Source organism: Bombus fervidus, chromosome 7 (genome assembly GCF_041682495.2).
Source record: "Bombus fervidus isolate BK054 chromosome 7, iyBomFerv1, whole genome shotgun sequence".
Lineage (NCBI taxonomy): Eukaryota > Metazoa > Arthropoda > Insecta > Hymenoptera > Apidae > Bombus > Bombus fervidus.
Genome location: NC_091523.1, coordinates 2,601,030 through 2,622,841, shown reverse-complemented (window position 1 = coordinate 2,622,841; position 21,812 = coordinate 2,601,030). Strand labels below are relative to the sequence as shown.

The window sequence follows — 21,812 nt, the reverse complement described above, 5'->3', positions numbered from 1 at the left end:
AATTACATGTCATTTGGATTATTAAAGTGCTGAAAATAAAACTATAGTCCCCACACTACTAACGTTTCCGCTTATGCAACTAATCGATTACAACCCATCTTTGGCTCTTCAGGAATTCTTTCTCCTTTTTTTCCAAGGTTACCTAGCAACACCTAATTCGCGGTTACGGGTTTAAGGAGGGTAGTTATCTGTGATGAAACGTGTCAAAAATATATATATGCTATTTTGTTGTTCGTGTGATCTAACACCTACGCAGAAATTGTATCGAAAAAATATCGAGGTAAGAGATTATAGCAAGAACCTCGAGTATTTACAATTTCGAAAAGTTTCTGAAGCCACTGATATCTATCACACGATAAACGTAGTAATCTGGAGAATTGAATCAATGGGATGAGTTTATCTGTTGCGTCCTTAGTGAACGGAAACTATTAAGATATTAAATATTATAAATTCGAAAGCTTTTGAGGAGAACCAAGAACGTGCGTACGTAACCAGGTACGACAAATGAAAAGATTATCTAGCATACTGGAACTGAGATTCTGGATCGATATGACATACATACAGAATCCCGTTTCCCTTTTCAAACTCTTGCTCGTATACAATGCAAGAATTATTACGTTCGTACTTTACGCACATCGATATTACATGACAAACCCTTGCTCGTATACAATGCAAGAATTATTACTCTCGTACTTTACGCACATCGATATTACACGACAAATTCTTGTTCGTATACGATGCAAGAATTATTACGCTCGTACTTTACGCACATCGATATTACACGACAAACATCCAATCATTATATGAATTATGGATTTATACCATCGATAATTTTCACAATAAAATATGCAGTGAATGTTCACTTGTTTCGCACGATTTGTATTACAAATCAACTAAAATCCTTTGGATTCAAAAACAAATATTTTTGCAAAATAGATTTACGTTAGATTTACATTATACGTAGATACGCATATATGTATAACGCAATGTAATACAATTTAGGTATACTTTATATAACACTTATTTTATACGTTTCATTCTACCGATACCGTAGATATTCTAAACTACGCGTTATCAACGAATTTCTTTCATTCAGAAAAAAAAGTTTCCACGAATATCAACCAAAGACCATTTCCTCGTTCGGATATACGATTGTCGATATAATAATCGACAAAAACGAAGAACAACGATTTTTCAGTTAATTTTATCCAAGTCTGAACACCACTTAGCGAAACTCGATCTTTTACTATATTAGAAATAGATATCTCACTTCGCAATATACAGGGCTGTTGCATAAACAAATCGTTAAAATTCCCGGAGAACTCGGAACAGCCAAAGGGAAGTTTTCATTCGTTAAACGCGATTAATCGGTTCGAACAAATTTCCTCTGGATCCGTGAAAATATATTACGGATGGCTTTCATGGAAAGCATGTCTCGACGGTGGATATAAAAAATAGAGACGAGCGCGACGATTTCGATCGGACATATTTTTGTATGGAGGCGGATGCGAGTAGCTTTGTGCTAAACCGAAACGTGTATTGTAATGAATCTGTGAAAAGCCACACTGATCGAATTCCACTTTTTGTTAATTTATATAATTTCACTACATAAATTCATGATTAATGTTCAATTCTTAAATTCATTTATCACAAGAAGATGACACAAATAATAGTAAACCTTAAGGCAAATCTAAGAAACAGTGTTTATAACATCACTTTTCTATATTTTTCAATTTACAGAGTTGATCAATGCGGCTTCTTCTGAACCGCTCATATGTATACAACTTGCTCGTGCTATTAGTTCTCAATATCTTTTTCTCTTTTCCTCTTTATTTTTCCTAAATAATAGATTTTTGATAGCAAAATAGGAAATGACAACGTTTAGTCAATTTTTATACGCAATACACTGATGATTATGAATTTATATTCATTATCGTATGAATGCAATTAAATTCAATTTTAAAATTCAATTTTAGAATGAGAATTTCCACTTTTCCGTCCTTGTAACTACAGTAGCTCACAATAATATTTGAACACTTATGGAAACATTTTGTGAATATATTGTATGTTTTATAAAAAAACATTTTGAAATTTTATTAACATTGTAATGAGACACGACTATTGCGGTTATTAACAAGACGCAATAATTAGTGAAACTATCTTTAGACTAACTGTATGTTTAAAACCATGATTCATGCTGTATAGTAATTTTTTACTAAGTGTTATGTTCGTAAGAAATGTCTTGTTACTTTTATATATAGTTTTGGATTGATTTGGTTTTCAAATTTTATAAAAGCAATCACGACACCGGTATCACTACAATGATAATGAAATTTTAAAAAGTTTCGTATATCGCACATAATATATTCATAACAATACTACTGTACATTCTTTGTGTTAGGGCTGCACATACTTATTACATAAAAACCATGTCAGATTAAAGAAATTTGTTCGTTATATCGCCGATAAAAGGTAGTAAAATTTTAATCTTTTCTATTCTCTTTCTCCAGAAAGTTTCATATCATTTATAAATAAAGATTCTTGGAACTAATAACGTGAAAATCCTTTAACAGTACGAATCGAAACGCAAGGCAGTCGCCGTATTAAAGAAGTATTTAAAGTGCTTAAATTATCGGTGAATAGCTGCGAATCGATTTGTCCATTTCATCTGAATTTCATCGATGGTAATAAAAAGCTAGAACACTTCTCGTATGCACCACACGGACAACGTACAACGCATTCTCGTTCGACTCGACGTCGATGTAAGGCAGTCGGAACAGAAATCGCTATATGTGTTTCATTTTTTTTTTTTTTTCTCATTTTTTCTCTTTTTGATTTTCCTTTAGATATCTATGTGTATGTATATATATATTTATATATACAGGGTGCATCACAATATGTGGAACCTACTGCAGAAGTGAACAGGGGTCACAAAAACAATGAAAAAAGTTCACATATGGACATAAATCCGACCTGGTTTTCTTTCGAATTTATAGCCACTTTAACGTTTCAATAATCCGCAACTGTTCAATGAAATGACTACCTTCGTAGTGTCAAAGAATTTCGTAATTTTTCAAAAATTCCACGTGTATGTCGAATAATACAAATCGAGGGTGGCCATTGAGTATGGACCATCTTCTATGAAGATAGGTAGTTGTGGACTTAAAATGAAAAACGGCTATAAATTTGAAACAAGGTCAAATAAAACATATGTTGATATGAACCTTGCTCATTGTTTTTATGCCTTCTGTCCACTCTTAAAGTCGGTCCCATATGATATACTTTGTATATAGAAGTTTTTGTTTCTTATTTTAACATTTAGCCAACCGAATAGGAATATCTCTCCTCTGTGAGTAACATCGTTACGTGACCGAACGGAGAGATCTCCCTTTTTGACCTTAGCATCGTGTTTCCTTTTCTTTTTTGTTGATGTTGTTATTATCAGTTATTGTTTACCTGGAATTGTTCCCAATTAATTGCACCACTTTTTCTGCTTTTATAAAGTACAATATATAATAAAATATACCAATTTAGTGGTGTTAAAATTAATTAACAAGTATAACTAGTATCAATTATAAATAAATAAAGTTATAATCAAACCATACTACACTGCAAAAAAATATTAAAGTGCATTATAAATTTTTAATTTCACGCTCAACTCGTGTTACCTTTAATGTTTTTAATTTTACCTATATTTTTGTATAATTTTAACATATACTTTTAATTTGAGATTTTGTATAAACAATATGTGAAATAAATAAAATCATTACCGCGAAATATAGTTAATCGTTTAAATAACTTTTAGACTTCTTTGTTTTTTAAGTAGTGAATATTAATCCTCGATACGTAGAAAAATGCGCGATGGACAGCGCATAGGTTGGCTTGTCCGAGCGCGATGGAAACGTATACCTCGCTGCGGCGCGCGCGGTTGGCTGAGTGTTAAGTGTGTATCTCGTATGTGTGTCTGTATTATTTCCAATTGTTTATTTGTTCCACAAATTCGAATTGAATATTAGCGGACGTAAATCCAATGATTACAGCCTTGCCCTTGTTATTATCATAGGAAATTTCATCGAGTGCCTCTAGAACGTTCTTTCATGTTGATTCTTTTCTAACGCGGTTACTAAATCAAAATATATGTACTACTGCTATTTCTATTTGTTCGATAATTCCTCTTTTCTCTTTTTTTTTTTTTAGAAAATATTTTCAAAAATATCAAATCTGACAAGATGCCAGACACTTGTCGTTCCATGAAAACGGAGCTACAGCTTGCTCCACTCGTGAAAAGTGATTATATAACACGTGCTTCCTAAGATAATTGTTCTTCGATAAAACGACCATGCTAACTTGATTAGAATGAAAATCGGAAACGCGAATTGTTCCCGGTCTATACTCCTGCTAATCAACCCCAGTTACTTGCATCAGGAGTATATAAAGGGCAAGGCTGGCCCTAGGTACATCCATGCAATCCTCTACTCATCTGCGTTTTTTTTTCTTTGACCTATTGCCTTTCTTGGACGTGGCACAAACTGAGGTGTTCGTCGCGCTTCTCTCAGCTGTCTCACGACCCGAATACTCTCCTTCGACGTTCGTGACCACGTTTGGATTCAACTCGTCCGAAGAAGTCGAACGTTCAGGCACGATCTCTTGCTCCGAATCGCTCCTCTTCTCTGGCTCGGTATCTCTTTCAGGTTCCGAGGAATCTTCTTTCCTAAACGTTGCACCTACCAACGGTCCACCGACGTCCCACTTGTTTGAATCGTTTGGATCTTTTTCATCGATCTCGCTTACAGCTTCTAATTTGGAAACTTTCTCGGATGAGATGCTTTCACTTGTAGATGAATTTGTTTCGTGCTCATTTTTAGTTTCCGACAAATTGGTCGGTAGATCCAGCTTTTTGTGAATTTTCTGTTCGCCAATTTTCTTTCTCGTAGACTCGCTTTCTGTGGTGGAAACAGGTTTTTTCTTAACGATGAAACTCCCAGATCCTTCCGTTGCATGTACAAATGGTTCTTCCACGGTTGTTTCCTTAACAGTTTCTTTCAATTGATCCACCATCGTTGAGGATGGATCAGTCAAAGATTCCTCTTCTCGACAAATTTTCCTTTCTTCATTGCTCGCATCTTCCGCTATTGGATCGAGGTCAGATTCCTTCTTTGTCTCATTCTCAGCAGAGAAAGTGTTTTTCTTTTTGACGATGGAGCTCCAGGAAATTTCCTCTTCGGGATATAATTCCAAGTTACCCTCTCGAACTTTGTCTACCATCTGAGAACTCGAACTCTTTTTGTCTAAATTCTTTCTCAACGAAGACTCGTGTATCTTCTTCTTCAAAGACTCTATTTTCTCCAAGATAGGCGTGCACGACGAGACTTCGATAGGATTGAACGATTCGGTTTTCAGCTTATCCTCGACTTTATCTTCTCTTCGCGTTTCTGACTCAGCCACGGGAGAACCATTTTTCTTCTTTACTACAGCGCTCCAGGTAAACAATTCAGGTAACGGTTCTTGCGAACTTGATTCCTTTGAAATATCTTCGACAGGTTTTACAGGCTCGGTGGAAGCTTCGGAAATTTGTACGTTGCTTTCGTTGGTGGCTTTCTTACTCTTTCGATACTTCTTCGCACGAGTCCCACAGACCTCGGGTCCAGCGAGGATCTTACATTCAGAAACGGATGTAGTATCGATTAGTACTTTCATCTCAGCTTTCTGCATCGCGTCGATGTCGATTATCTCAATTCCTGCTTGCGATCGTTTGGATGCGACGTTTGAAGGAGATGTTTTAGCGGAACGAACCTTAGTTTTTCTTAGTGGACTAACATTTTCAGTAGCCGGGATATCTTTTGTGTTATCAGATTCTTCCAGTTCCTCTTTTCTCTCTGTATTCTTATTCTTCCAACTATCAACCGGTTTAAAGATTACAGTCACATCAGCATCCGATGTGTCGCTTTCGATCACCACGATATCCTTTGTCTTCTTAGCATTCTTAGATGCCAACGCTGATTCTGCTGTAATCTCCTGAGATCTCCTCGTGCTTCTTTCACACGCATCCTTAGATCTTTCAGATGGTACATCATAGACGTCCGAATGGTATATGTGTTCCATATCGTCGTCAGACGACGAAGGTTTGCTCCTTGTCGTGGCCGATTCACTATCGCTAGCTTTACTAATTTCAAACTTCGAATCTTCCTTGCAAATTTTGTCAGATGTTTCTACTAGTTCAGAAGCATGTATGTACTCTATATCGTCATCAGATATCGTATTCTTGCTGTTCTTCCTCTGCATAATAGGTGAAGAACCTGCGCAACTTATCACGTCCACGCATTTATCGCTGTCGATGCATTCAGCCTGCTGTAATTGAATGATCTCGGAGCTTTGGATATGTTCAATGTCTTCGTCGGACTGAATCGAAGTACCATGTTTGTTGCAACAAGGTGTATCGACGATGTGATATTCACTGGAACTGAAATCGTCGTTCGAGTCCGATGTCGATGATTTATATTTATCAGTTTCTTTAGTTAATACATCCGCACTTATAGTCGGCTTGAAATCTTCCTTCTTACCGGTTTCTTCGATTACAACATCCATTTCTATGATCGGTTCTACCTGCTTCAACGAATTGCTTTTATTTTCCACAAGAAATTCAACTTTTTCTTTGTAATTCTGAGCCGTGGAAGACTTTGATTTGTTTTTACATTTCCCAATTACAGTTTCTTTCGAATACTCTCCGCTTTTACTTTCAGAAATTTTACTGTCCGTATCTTCGATCACGCTTTTTCCGCATCCTTCCTTCTGGCTGCAATTATTCTTAGAATCGTCGCAAGTAATGTCTTCGATAATGATACTATCTCCGTGTTCTTTTAGGATATACTTCTTAGTCCCGGTTTGTTTACTAGAGGATACAGACAACCCAATCTTCTCCGACTTCTTCACAACCTTTTCAAACTCGCAAGTTTTTTTACTCTCAGTTTTACAATGCACCGATGTATTCTTTTTTTCATGAGCAGCCTTATTTTCCATCAAAACTACATTACCCTCGTCATAGTTGACTACGTATTGTGCCTCGGATACATTCCTCTCGTGAGTCCCTCTGTCTTCCCTTTTATCAACTTTCTTGCACCAAGCAGCTTCCTTTGCCTGGGTCATAGGACTGCTGGGGATTTCACCCTGTTCTACGCACAGACTCAAGCTGGTCGGTACATCGCGGAAGGCTTCTTCTTTCTCGAAGTCAATAGTAGAGTTCCCAGGGTTCGTAATTGAAGCGATCTCGACGCACAACGCTTTTCTTTCCTTCACCTCGCAGATGTTCTCATCCGGCACGCTGTCGATCGCAGGCTCGCCAGCTGAGTGCATTTCCGCGCAGATCTCGGTGAGATCGCGCAGAGTTTGACTCTCCGGCTCGAAATCGCCGAGAGAAGCCGGACCTTCTTCGGCGCACACGCTCCTAGGTGGTTCCGGCACGTGGCTCTCCTTCGCGAAATCGAACTCCTGACTGGAGTTAATGTCCTCCTCATCGGCCGATACAGTAATCACGGTGCCCAGAGGGTTGACGACTTTAGTTACCGGTTGACCCACCCTCTCAAATACCGATCGCCTCCCTAGTAACAGAAAAAGCCGTTGGCAGGTATCAATATCGAGTCACAATATCTCTCTTGTTTGTTTTTCTGTTTGGCCTTTTTTATGAGATACATCGCCTGAGGTATAATGAGGTATTATTGTTCTCGATACGGTTCGGCAATGGAGAGAGATTTTAAGTGACATCATCGAATACTAATTCAAATGTTGCATCGTAAGGAAATACAGAGTTACGAGAACGGGGTACGTGAAAGATAAAGAGAGAAAGAGAGAAAATAAAAGAGTAATTAATCTTGACTTCTAATGTAAAGCTGATATATATACTCGATCCGAGTCGTCACACTGCACACCACAAAAACACAAACTTCACGTCACAATATACGTGTCGAGATCGAATGATACATTGTAAAGAGAACAAGTTAGAACAGTTGCTTTCAACCTATGTAATTTCTTTCGTGTTCATTGGTACTTCAAAAAGGAAAAGATTCTTATAGGATTAGTAACTGCGACTGCCCGCAGCCATTCGCAACTGTTTACCTCGACTTAAAGGGTAGACGTTGATAAAATGTATCGTTGTTAGTGATTAAATGTAGCATCGATAAAGGGGAGGGGGGGGGAGGACGGAGATACCTGCCTCTGGCCAGTTCTGTATCCATACAAACTTACAATCTAAGAATCATCCGTCACCAAATGCAGAAAACACGAATATCGTATCCATATTTAAAAATATTTGCTTGGAAAAATTATCAAATACTCCCACAAATTCAAATTACAAGATTCTAGAATAAAGTAAAACATGATCTATATTTTGCATTTTACAATTTTTTCAATCAAGACGTAATTGCAATCAGTGATGATCTGATTTAAACAGATAAAATTAATTTAGTCGCGTTGGAATTAACTTTACTGCATTTAGCAGGAAGATCTTCATGATTGTAAGAACCATAAATTCAAGAATCTATTAAAATCGCGTATTTGAGGCACTCAGAAATATAAGTTTCCAAATATCCAAATCATATAGAATGCTTTCGTTCTTCTTACTAATCACAACAATGTATAGAAATTTTACGAAATATCGGCAATTGGGATATATCAGGATTCGTGATCTTCTACTTCAAAGCAAAGCATCACAAGTTCTATGTAATTATTAATGTAATTATTACTTACCTGGAGCACGGTGTGGTGCGATCGATGTCTCTAGCATAGCTTCAGCCAAATCTTCTCTCAATTGATTTTCACCACCGCCAACACCAGCATTTTCACTATCTAAGGGATCACCATACGCTTCCATAAATCTTGGAGACTGCTCATAACTGCCTAAACAATAAAAGGAATCCACATGAACGTGCAGTACAAATATTAAATGAATTGAATACAAATTTAATCTTAACAACAAAAATAAATATGGTAATATAATATTTAAGAAATAATATGAACTTACTTCCTGATCCATCAATGACCACAGGTACCAATGATCTGGATGCAGCATGCGGCATGTTGACTGGATTTGATCTCGCAGGACGAGATCCACCGGTTACTCCAATTTCAACAGCCTCTGCTTCGACAAGATTGACAGTAGCTCTACATTAATAAAATTTTATTGTAATGATGTTACAATCTTAAAAACAATGTTACATATGTTACATCTCTAGAAAACTAACCCACTAGTTGCATTATAGGTTTTAAAAACAAACTGAGGTCCCATCCAAAGTCGCCTATGTGGACCAGCGTGTGTTACAATTTCTACTTGACTTAACCAACGATCCTCCGCTAAATCGCTATCTTGAATGTCTTTCGGTATAATATTGACATTTAGTAAAGGGCTAGACGTTGGCAAAGGTGGTACAATCTCTAAAGAATTCGGAGATCTTAGAAGAGGCCATTGACCTTTGGCTTCGACCTCTAATTCTATCATCGTATCGTCACATACTTTTTCTTTTGGTATACCTAAAATGTGTCATTAAATAGTACTTACATATTATAATAGATATATATTGACATTAATCCTGACCTAAATTAATATTTTATTCACCTGCAGCTGGTTTGGGTTCTAAATCATATTGTATCATATTTCCGTGACATGCCATAATAAACAAAGAATCAACTGCTCTCTTCATAACTTTTGCAGTAGATTCCCTTTGCGCATACATCCAAGCTCTTGGAGGTGCAAAACAAGCACATATTTTTAATGGTAATGTTCCACTATCGTCCGAGTGCAATCGTTGTCGTTGCTGTGGCCTGCTATATAATATACAACAAATAAATTTATTCAATAATAGTAAATTCCGTAGATAATAATAATTACCTTTGTTGAACTTGACTGTTTATATGATTTAATGAAGATGGTTGTCGTATCTGTGCCAGAGGATGTAGTACAGTTGGATGAGGATACGGAGGGAGTCTTGGATTAGAATATGGATACACCGATAAAGGCAACTCTGTATGAGATACGGGAGAATGAGATCTGGTGCCGTCGTCCATTAAACCTGCACTTCTATGAAATCTTGAAAGCCTATTTACAACATGAGGTGTGGAATGAGTTCGTATTCCTACTGGTCCACCATATGGTGCAACAGGAAACACATGAGTAGTGCCCCGCACAGTTGATATCGCAGCCCATCGAGTATCACTCGAGAAAGCCATATCCTATTATAATAAAACACGAATCTTTAAAACACATAAAGTCTTAAAAGCACAGACATTAAAATTTGATTTAAAGAGATATGTACCTGCACTTTCGCAGTAGTATCTCCACGATGTAGAATATACAAATGATGTACTGCTGCCAAAGTGGGACCACCTGGATGTGGCTGAATTCTAAATACATGAAAATCATGCCCCCTTTTGTCAGCGGTCATTAGCAATGCACCACTTAAATCAAAAGTCATAGCAACGATTGCATCACTATGGGCAGTAAAATGAGCAACGACAGTCTCTATATTCGCATCATCTAATTCTTTCTCCTCTTTTGCTGCTTGGAGATCTAATATCGTAATCACTCCTGGTTGGGTTACGTCACTGCTGGTATTATTAATGACTACTGGTGATACTGAATTGCCAGTTAAACTAGATGCAACTGTTTCCCCCAAACCACGCAATCCTTTCCCTAAAGATTTTGCTGCATATAGAACAGTTGCTGTATAACTTTGAACTCCTTCACTTTCGCAACCACCGCTACTTCTTTTTGCTGGTAGTAACTTTTTTTCGCTAAAAATATTTTCTATTATAACAAAACGTAATTTACTTTAAATAACTGCTAAGATTTTATAATCATGGGGATTTTTACCTGTAAGCAAGCCATCTTGTGCCTAAAGTAACAGGATTTGGATTTGGACCAGGACTGGCATAGCAAGTAGTAACTGTTAATACATCTTCCAATGTTCGAGCATCGAACACCGCGATCTTTTCTAAAAATGTTACTACTATGGATCGTTTATTTACCAAAATGTCACAAACAGGATTTTTAAATTTTATGCTTTTAGCTTGTTCCCCAGTTTTTAATGAAATGAAACTAATGTTGCAAAATTGTGGTCCAGGTCCAGCTGAATCACATATTGCTACCATTGGCCGTTTCAATTCAAACAAATCAACATGTTCATCATCAGTCTTTGGATTTGGTAAAATTCTCAGAGTACGAACGACACCTTGTCGCCATGATAACACTTCAGTTCCTTCTCCGGTTGCTGCTATCAACCATACCTATATTAAATAACTTGTTACTTTGACTTTACAATATCACTTTTAAAACAACATTATAATATAAGATACAACATTATATTCTATAATAATTATGAGTTTTCTAAACAAAGTTTAAAGCATAAATGCTCAACTTAAATATATGAATTCTTTTATATGATCAAACTTCAAATATCATATTATTATCTCTGCAAACTACATGTACCTTGATATTTTGATAATGAATGTGCTTGTTTACATATTATGCCTCCTAGATAAAATAAGATTCAAGTCATTCATAAACACAGACACAGTTTTAAAGCTACTACACAAGAACAGTGTTCTATAATTAGAAACTTGATAAATCTATAAAGACCCCTCATGCTCAGTATCTAATATGTACACTTAACTTAAATCATATTTCAATTGATACATATTCATATATGTTCTTTGAAGAATATTTCCTACTTTAAGACTGTCTAAATTGCATATAACTTTTAAAGAACACCAAAGACATTGCAAAAAATTATTTTAACACGCAATCTTTTGCACAAGTAATGTAAATACTTAAAGAACAAGTGAACAAGATCAAACCTGAACTCCAGTTGTATAGCCAAGTACCAATAATAAAGGTGGTGTATTAGAGCCTTCATTGTAGTCTGGATACAGGGTAGGATCATTAATGTCTGCATATTCAAACCTTGCCCATGATATAGACTCTTTGTTCTCAGAATTTGGTGTGCCAGTATAAGCCTATATTTAAACAATATAATATGTATCTTAATAAAAGATCATCAACAGAATATTTTAATGTACCAACCTGTGGAACAATATCATTAATTATTCCTGCAACACTATCTATAATTGAACGATCAACTATTGGCTGAGGTGATACAACTTGTACTCCTTTATGCACACCACGCCTTGGAGAGTCTGCAGACATTTTTTCTTTCCCAAACTGAATATTTTTACCTAACAATAAATACATATAAAGTAATATTAACTATATATTACTGCATTAAACAATAATAACATAATCATTTATAATATTTAATAAGTCATGAAGAAAAGAAAATTATATTAATATCATTATGGATGAATATATGGAAACAATATTGTACATTTATTTTTATTATATTTATTATTATAAAAATATAATGATCAAACAATTTTTAATAATTTCCACAAACAATAAATAAACTGTAATCTCAATAAACTCGATATTTTGTGTTGTTAAATCTTCTCATTAAAAATTTATTTAAAGTTAACAAAAATCGCTATATAACAAGGTCATATTTCAATTATAAATATCTCTGAAGAAACATAATTTAAATTTATGATACATTACGTACATTGTGTTAATATGAAACAGAAAAACTTGTAAATTTAAACACCAAAATATTACATTATATAAACCTGAAACAGGTATTTAAATTAAAAAGTATAGTAATGTGCAAAAAATATAGATTAATAATCTGTATACATTACATATTCATAATTTATTTGCATAAATATCAAATATATGCAACACACATTTCTATTAATAATAATATGAGATATAACAGATAAAAATTAAGCGAAACGACGAAATAAATAATTAATCAAAGATATTGTTATTATTTGTATAAGGAAATTTACGAAATATTATATCTGTATATTTGATAATATAAAAATGAGTAACAGAAAAGTAGTGGGAGAATCTATTTTACTTATTAAAGAATATTACACAATCCAACTACAGCTGTTCGTCGTGTACGCTCAGGGACGATTAGTAAAAAAGAAACACAAATGTCAAAAGACGATGAAACGAAAACTTTCATGATCTCTGTTGCAATAATACGAATATATTAAATTTGAATAAAATAAATGAACACTGACATTAAAATAACGACCCTGACATTTCGTCGAACAAAGGGGTAGAAAGCAGTTTCTCACAACAAAGCTATCTCTCCTTTCCCGACCATCGTTATTATTTGTCTTACGAGCAAATTTTTTCCGCTTCGATCGTTTTTGAATTAACAGAAAATAGAATCTCCGATTTACCTCGCCATAAAATTGTATTTTCATACTGGGAAGCTCGCCATCTCTGAGACGACCTTCTACTGCGTCATTCTGTAAGTGACTGACACAACACAACCAGAAAACGATAGTGATGTCACCCCGCCCGCGAAACGTTAATCTTTTTGTTCGAAATATTCAAGCGCGTCGATGGTGTTCCTTATTGTAAGAGATCGTCTGATCCGCTCTCCGTTTTGACGCGCCGACGAGTTCTCCCGGAAAGACGTTCGTTAAAAGGTATCACGTATCATAACTACTGTAACGGGCAGATTCGTTGAAAATACGAAAACAATAATCAGCTGATTCAGATAAGGAAATGGATGGAAAGGAGGGGAGAATAAGAGAAAAGCGAACTCTAATACTCGTATCTAAAATACATCTAGATGGCGTAATCGATGTTCAAATTTCATTTCATCTGTATTGTTAACGGTAAATGTATATGTAAATGGATGATTGCGTGTTAATCATATCTTTTGTTTTAATGGAAAAACTATTTAAACTAAAACTACATGGCTCTACATTGATTATAAATAACAGAATTTTTCATGACATCTTTCTCAATTCTAGAATGCAAGAAAAAATATAAGTTATAAAGATTAACTTAAGAATGTTGAAAAAATTAAAAGAACTATTCTAACAAATAAATAAAATATACATTAATGTAAAACGTAAATAATTTTATTTATTATTATAGTGGTAGCACTGCGCAAGTTTGTATTGTACAACCTGAAATGTTATGCTGCTAAAATATCTTAATATTATAAAATGAAATTATCATCTTTACCACGTTTTATTATCATGTTTCAAAGTGCTGATTAAATATTTAATATAACGCAACAAAATGCCATGATGTTAGTGAGGAATATAATATAAAGTTATATATTTTGTGTAACATAAGCTACCATTGAAAGAAATTATGAATATATACATATGTATGTATATTATATCAATCGATGCATTATTTTCTACGTGGAGACTGATGCATTCATTAGTGTTTTATCATAAAAATTACTTTACAAGAGCGGTGTTTTTATAAAATTCCATCACTTGGTGCTAACGCCACCTAGGAGTACAATACTATTTAAATTGAATCGGTATGTCCACAATATGCATACATAATAATTGATATTTTATTTAAGGAGTTACAATAGCAAATTTAAACTTTATATTTAATCAAGCCTATAATTTTCAAAAAATGAATAAAAATATTTTTTTCTATACATTTTATTTTATTTTATTCTATATTATCACTAATATATCACTAATATCACTAATTTTAATTAAGCTGTTGAAGTAATTACTTCAAGAAAAACTCTACACTTCTTCTTTTGTATATCCGTGACCTGGAGATCGCTGTTATGAATAGAATTTAGTGAAACAAAAAATTCGAAATAAGGATATTTTATTATTGTGCCATATTATTGTGCCCTTGAATATAAATTTTGTTTTGGCTTACAAGGTCTAGAAACAGAAGAGCTAGAAGTAGATTTCTGTTGTTGTTTCTTGTAACCTTCGGTTCGAGCTACAAGGCTAATGATAATGTCCTTTTTGCTATAAATATATACTATCATAGCTTCTTCTATTGTATCGTAACACTGTAAGAGTGAGGATCTGGATCAGTATACGCTATACCTGTACTTATACCTATACCTATACTTATTTCAATATATTTTCTATTACAAATTCATCCACTCGTTCCTCTATCAGACAACCTCAATATGAGCAATTTTAGCATGTCTATATTGCGTGTTACTTCATAATTGTGTCATTATCTATAGACACGAACATTTTACATGGTATATAATTATGACAAAACATAAATTTGAGAGGGACAAAGATATAAATGTATACATTTTTTAATGGAACATATTTCATTTTTCACTGATTATGTAGATGAATTTAGGAAGCAAAAATTTCAGATACGTATTCTCTTTTTTCAAAAATTATTAAACGTAAAAGTTATAAGCAATTAAAAATTAAACAATCCGAACGTTTCGGATCACGTATCGAATATATCGGAAGAACATCATGACGTCACAAGTGTGCGACGGCGCTATACAACTCGCTTTCTTAATTCGCTATACAACATCGGACTGGCGCGCGTACACACCAGAGCATGATCGAGTACGTATACGATCATGCAGAAAGGCATACTCGTGATATCACAAGGATAGATGGCAATCAAGAAAGGCACATTCCAACGCCACTCAAATATCAGCAAAGTTTTAATTTATTTACTTTGATTCGATTTATTAAGTAAATATATGTAACGAAAACATGACCTAATTGTTTCTAGTAATCCAAAGTTTTGTTTTCAGTAGTATTTTTAACCAAAAAGAATGCAATAACCGGAATTAAAATATACATTTCTTAAAATAAAATATAAAATCAAATAGAGAAAGATTTTTCTACGAGAAAATTTCTTCACGAAAAGGAAAGGAAAGTGAATTTCTACTATCATAAAATAATACGGAAGTAATATATTACACGCGGTCTCGCTATCCATCATTCAAATAGAAAAGAAAGAAATAGCTTTCCTGCTGTCTCATAATCGATTTAATATGTACAATGATTAAATTTATATCTTTTGACAGGAGCTTCATAATGTAGTAGGATTATAGTGCAACTATTCATGCAACTCGATAAATCGTGCTTATGAACCATAGTACCGATACACGCAGTTATAATTGCAGAATTTAGGCCAACGTTAATATTTCATGTCGGTAGGAAAACGTAGGAAATTCTTACCGTATTATCCTTAGACTACTAGTGTACTGTAATTATCTGTGCGTGTATTTGTGCAGCGAGAAGCCAACTTAATCGGTAGCGTTTGCGTGTTCTCCATGTCACCGATGTCCCCGTGCAATAAATCGGAAGGGAATGGTCCTCCTCCTCCGAGATATTCCGTTACTACAGTTCCTTCCTGCACTTCGTTCGAGACAGATCAAAGGAATAGTAACTTAAATCCAGTGTTATTAAAAAACAAAATATCTTGATTTTAAAAAAAGTTTAATATATTTCAAACATGATGCGACGAAAAAGGGTACTTTGCTCTTTACCCGCGTTCTTCCGATCATTGCAAACTATAATTAATTTTTAAATTCCATTCTGTTCGTGTACTTTAATGAAATGATTTAAAATCTTCGATCATTAAATAGATTACCATTAGATATTAGATAGACTAGATAAGTCTATTAAATGTTAAATAGATTATTATTATCAGAGTCTGAGAACTCAAAAATGATTAATTTTTTATAGGGTGGTTTAAAGACTGTGCGGAAGATGGCTAAAAAGACAACACCGGCGGCATTACAAACTGAAATTTCTAATAACGAGGAATGGGAGAAGCTTCTTACAAAACCAGGATTAATAGGAATGTATAAGTTACCTATTTAAAACTGAGCTTGGATAGAAACTTAAAAAATGTTACGTGTAAAGTTTTTAATAATCTTTCAGTGGTCGACATATATTCAGAATGGAGTGGGCCCTGCACAGGGATGGTAAGCACCCTTAAAAAAATCAAAATGGAAATTGGAGGAGATACGTTGAGTTACGCCATGGTAATTTTATAATTGTAAATAATTATAGATGTTAAGTAAATAATTAATGTGTATTGCTATAAATATAGGCAATGTGCGATTATATCACGAACTTAGAACGTTTTCAAGGGAAAAGTGAACCAACATGGATGTTCATACACGTAAGTTTAATATATAATTAACATAAATTTTAAAGCTACAATAAATGCAATCCTACTAGAATGGTCGAATGGTAAATCTTATATTTGGTGCTGACTGTCCACAATTATTAAAAGTATTAACAATGGAATTGCAACGAGTACAAAATAACGAGGAACATGAGTATGTAAAATACATAATTTTTAGTAAAACAAATAGCCATTAAAAATTAGCATTGTTGAAATAGAAGTTATTAAAATAAACGCACACGTGTAGGTTTTCTTTAGATGTATCGGAAAGAAGTCCAGAAGAAATAAAACGATTAAAAATTATTGAAGAAACTAGAATAGCTAAAGAAACGGCAAAGAAGGCTCGAAAAGGTTTCGCAAGATCTCTCATAAAAAGGATACAGATATATTACTATAACGATTACCCTGCACGTACACACAAACAGATCATTATTTCTTTATTTATTTTAAATTTTACATAAAGAAAAACCTCTGTTGTCCTGGAGTCACATAATGCACGCTTTATTTTTTAATTGGTTATTAGATATATATAAATATAACACCACAGTGAAATATCTAATTTTCATTATTTGTAATAACAAATTTTCGTGTAATTTCTATTTAATATAGAAGCGGAAGCTATAGCACGATATGAAGCCGAAATGTTGTATCTGACTACTTCACTAAGCAAAGAAACTTGCCTTTTACTTTTTCCGTGGGTTTTTAAGGATGAAGAATGTCATAAAAGAGATAAAAGATCTAGCCCTCCGTACATAGAATTGGTTGAAGAAATACTAATAGGAAATTACACCGTCGAACAAGAAATACGAAAACGACTCGATGAAGATATTCTATCTACGATGTTTAATGAAGTAATATATTTGATATGTCACTAACAAAAATTATTCAGAAGCAGACATTCCAAATTAAACAATTTTACAGTCTCATTACGTATTATCACCAAATGCTAAACAACTACTTTTAGATGGGAAATGTATGTTTATGCGATTAAAAGTTAGCGAAACAAAGCCAGAAATTGATATTCATAAATACTTGTTAAATCTTTTATTTGGAGAACCGGAATTACCCAATACGGAAACAATTCTTAATGAAGAATGGTACGTAAATACATAGAACGTATAATATTTAAAATTATATATCTTTCATAAAAACACAATTTGTGGTAGGAAAATTCTAAAATTAACTTTCACATTAATCCAAATTTAAGCAACTTCCTTTTTTTCTTTAGTTACGCTGGTCGACATCGTCCTGCGTATATAACAAGCGAAAATGAAATTTTTCCAATCGTATGGACACCACCAAATTGTCGAAATAAGGCAATTGTTTTTCGCACTATTTTTCCAACATATACCAATACTACATATCACGTAAGTTTTAAATTTAATATGTCTAAAGTAAATATTATATGTCACATATTATAATTTTAAAGTATGAAGATAAAGCTACGAAGGTACCTATAGTAGTATTCAAATATGACTACATGAGAAAGAATGAGCTGAAAATGGTTTTGCAAGAATTTGAAGATGAAGTAGTTAACTTTGGCATTTTCGAATCTGATAAGCCACTAGAAGCAAAACTTATAGCAAAGAATATTACGGAATTTGAATTGAATACAAGGGAAAGAACAGGGTAAATATTAAGAAAAATTGGAAATTTATAATTAAAGATAAAAATGTAATGTCGATTTTCAGATACGAGATATTTGTATGTGTTGTAAAAAAGGTAGGATGTGAAGCGTTTTTAGGATTTGCAGGTATTGGACCTTATCATGTAAGTGAAAATCTGGAAAAGGGTATAGAGGAATCAAAACAATACTTCCCAGATGTTACTACTTCTGAAGAAACACAATCAGACGACGAAGAAAAACCGGAAGAGTTAATAGAAAATGCAGCAGAAAACAAAAATGGAACGTGAAATATTACTTACAGGTGTATCTAAATTTACATCTTATTTGAAATTATAATTTCAATTGTACATTTCATAAAAAGTGACGGAATTAATAACATATAAAAATGTTGTTATGAAGCCAACATTTATTTTCCAGCCGCCTAAACTTGTTATATGAAAGATAGTAGAAATAAACACATTGTCCAAATATTGCAAATCAATGTAAGGTTATGGTACAATAAATGATGGCAAATAATATTTATATATTATATTAATATTTATATTAATTTTTCATCCAAATGAAAGTGGAAATAAACTTAAAAATAAACAAATTTATTCATTATTTAGGTTAGTAATTTTGATATGTATATAAAAGTATCACTAAATCAGAATTGCCAAAATAAAGAAAAAAAATTATTTAATATAAATTTTAGAAACTACTATATACAATCGTTAAAAAAATATATTATATATAACTTTTTTAAACACAAACTTTTACATGAAGAAATAAAACAATCATTTTTTTAATATTTAATTTAAGCTACGTACAATATTCAGTAATGTGCTTAGTATATTATACATACATATGTTTGGATACAGTTTAAATTAATACAAATTTTTATTTTTTTTTTAATCTATTTTTTGAAGAAATTAATTTATAATTTTCACTCGATATTATTTATGTAGGAATAAATTAATTTCTAAAAGGAAATGTATTTGTTTCATTTGGTAAAAGCAGTAAATAAGATGGAAACAAGTTTTATACGTTTTCAATTTGTTTAATGATAAATACATTTATATATATATATATATATATATATATGTACAACTAGAACAATTTTTTTACATATAGTACAATATATGTCGGAGAAGAATATAAACTGAAATCAAAACTGAAATATTTATTTAGTATTATTAAAAAAAAATATATCACATTGCACCTGTAGAACAGTAGAAATTCACTTTCCTTTATTTACGTTTTACATTAATGTATATTTTATTTATTTGTTAGAATAGTTCTTTTAATTTTTTCAACATTCTTAAGTTAATCTTTATAACTTTCCTGTTGCACCATATGGTGGACCAGTAGGAATACGAACTCATATAAATATTAATATAATATATAGATATTATTTGCCATCATTTCCATCCATTTTCTTATCTGAATCAGCTGATTATTGTTTTCGTATTTTCAACGAATCTGCCCGTTAAACAAAATTCATTTTTTATAACCGCAGCTACGCCTACGTCCCCTTGCTCTTTCAAACTTTCGACCCTTAGAGCGTACCAATGGTTTTGTATGGGAATGTGGTACGCCAGGTGCAGGTCCGAAATGCTTAGCTGCTTCACGAGCTTTCCTGCGACCTTGCATAAGAACAGTTTGTTTGCCGGTAGGTGCACGTAATGCTAATTGATCGAATGTGATTACTTCACCTCCAGCTTCTAATATTCGTGCTCTGGCTCTTTCAGTAACACGTAGAGCACATACCTATAAAAAATTATGAAATTATACATTAATAATTTTTCCAACCAAATACAAAATAACATTTTATTTATACAAACTCAAAATTAAATTCTGATAATTATTTCTATTGCTTACTATAAGTCTAGGAATTTCAAAAATCCTAGCATCATCTGTCACTGTACCAACAATTACTGCAATTGCATATCTTCGTTCAGGTTTCTTCATAAACCTGACAATGCGTGCAAGAGATATGGGAGGACGGTGTATTTTACTCATAAAAAGTCTCTTAAGAACAATCTTATTAAACTTAGAATTTGTACGTCTTGCTAGGAAACGGTAAAGCTATAACAAAAATAAAACCATATACTTCTATATTTTTATTGTATAAAAAAATACTTTGATAAAAAATCACAATAATGTTTTACCAGTTTCATTGCGAAATTATAAAAAAAAAAAAAAAAAATACAAATTTTGCATTAAAACGCAATAATGTATCATTTCCTAATTAGAAATATGAACTTTTATAAACTTTCTGAGTAGCGTTGTGTCAGCTAATATAATCGTCTTTTACATAAAGAAAAAAGACGGAATAGGAAAGTTGACTAAATTTTTCTAGCGAACGTTCAAATTGGATCAGATCATAATACAAACCACTGACACAGAGTGCGGTTCGCAAAAGAAATTTATCTGTTTCAAAACTCACGTGTTTATGACAACAATATAGTATTACATCAATTGTAATACGCAATTAATTTTCAACACAAGTTACAAGAGTAGCGTTAGTTTGTAAATAAAATACAAAATACAACTGGTACAAAATTAAAGAGATAATAAAAAATATATATATTTAGAAATGCATGTAAAACACTTACTTTGACGAGAAGTCGTAAGTAGACATCTTGCGATTTAGGTTCTGTGCGCCGAACTTTCCTATCGTGTTTGTGGTTTATATCGATACCCTGTAAAGAAAATAATTTTTGTTAACTTACTTTAATATTTTTCAAATTTAACAAAGAATTTTATTTATATCGATTAACACAAATAAATCAAAACTCTATTGATTTTATAAATATAACAACGCCACTGCGCCACCCTACCATGTTGATACACCGGAAAAGAAACAGAGGAGCTTATAGACAGATCAGATAGACCCGTGGAAACGAATGTCCAAGGGGGCGCTGTTAGACAATGGAAAATTGGCACGATGAATACTATGTAAAAACTATGGAGTGAACACCTTAATGTACAAATTTATATTAATTTTTCATCCAAATGAAAGTGGAAATAAACTTAAAAATAAACAAATTTATTCATTATTTAGGTTAGTAATTTTGATATGTATATAAATGTATCACTAAATCAGAATTGCCAAAATAAAGAAAAAAAATTATTTAATATAAATTTTAGAAACTACTATGTACAATCGTTAAAAAAATATATTATATATAA

At 32.9% G+C, this 21,812-nt stretch overlaps 4 protein-coding genes across 7 annotated transcripts in view; 2 read left to right on the top strand and 2 right to left on the bottom strand.

The window, feature by feature from the left end:
• The window catches only part of Mrpl52 (mitochondrial ribosomal protein L52), a 105,018-nt gene that overhangs the window by 33,170 nt on the left and 50,036 nt on the right, over positions 1-21,812 (top strand). The window lies entirely within an intron of this gene.
• LOC139989233 (uncharacterized) lies at positions 1,811-13,646 on the bottom strand. 4 transcript variants are annotated; one of them, XM_072007395.1, is made up of 11 exons: positions 13,291-13,646; positions 12,068-12,219; positions 11,842-12,000; positions 10,859-11,271; positions 10,302-10,779; positions 9,878-10,218; positions 9,605-9,813; positions 9,234-9,519; positions 9,014-9,153; positions 8,740-8,889; positions 1,811-7,595 (listed from the first exon to the last, which is right to left on the bottom strand). In XM_072007395.1, exons 2-11 carry the CDS (start codon positions 12,188-12,190, stop codon positions 4,477-4,479), a joined length of 5,418 nt encoding a protein of 1,805 aa, XP_071863496.1. In that variant the 5' UTR covers positions 12,191-12,219; positions 13,291-13,646; the 3' UTR covers positions 1,811-4,476. The 4 variants fall into 4 exon arrangements, with proteins under 4 accessions (XP_071863496.1, XP_071863499.1, XP_071863497.1 ...); XM_072007398.1 differs by having other exon boundaries at positions 9,605-9,810; XM_072007396.1 differs by lacking the exon at positions 13,291-13,646 and adding an exon at positions 13,126-13,274.
• On the top strand, positions 15,108-19,154 carry LOC139989264 (uncharacterized). The gene is made up of 11 exons (XM_072007458.1): positions 15,108-16,348; positions 16,564-16,676; positions 16,760-16,865; positions 16,934-17,005; positions 17,065-17,165; positions 17,259-17,362; positions 17,621-17,862; positions 17,933-18,108; positions 18,240-18,378; positions 18,441-18,640; positions 18,703-19,154. Exons 1-11 carry the CDS (start codon positions 16,331-16,333, stop codon positions 18,923-18,925), a joined length of 1,494 nt encoding a protein of 497 aa, XP_071863559.1. The 5' UTR covers positions 15,108-16,330; the 3' UTR covers positions 18,926-19,154.
• On the bottom strand, positions 20,104-21,441 carry LOC139988956 (large ribosomal subunit protein eL18-like). The gene is made up of 3 exons (XM_072006773.1): positions 21,236-21,441; positions 20,499-20,705; positions 20,104-20,387 (listed from the first exon to the last, which is right to left on the bottom strand). Exons 2-3 carry the CDS (start codon positions 20,637-20,639, stop codon positions 20,118-20,120), a joined length of 411 nt encoding a protein of 136 aa, XP_071862874.1. The 5' UTR covers positions 20,640-20,705; positions 21,236-21,441; the 3' UTR covers positions 20,104-20,117.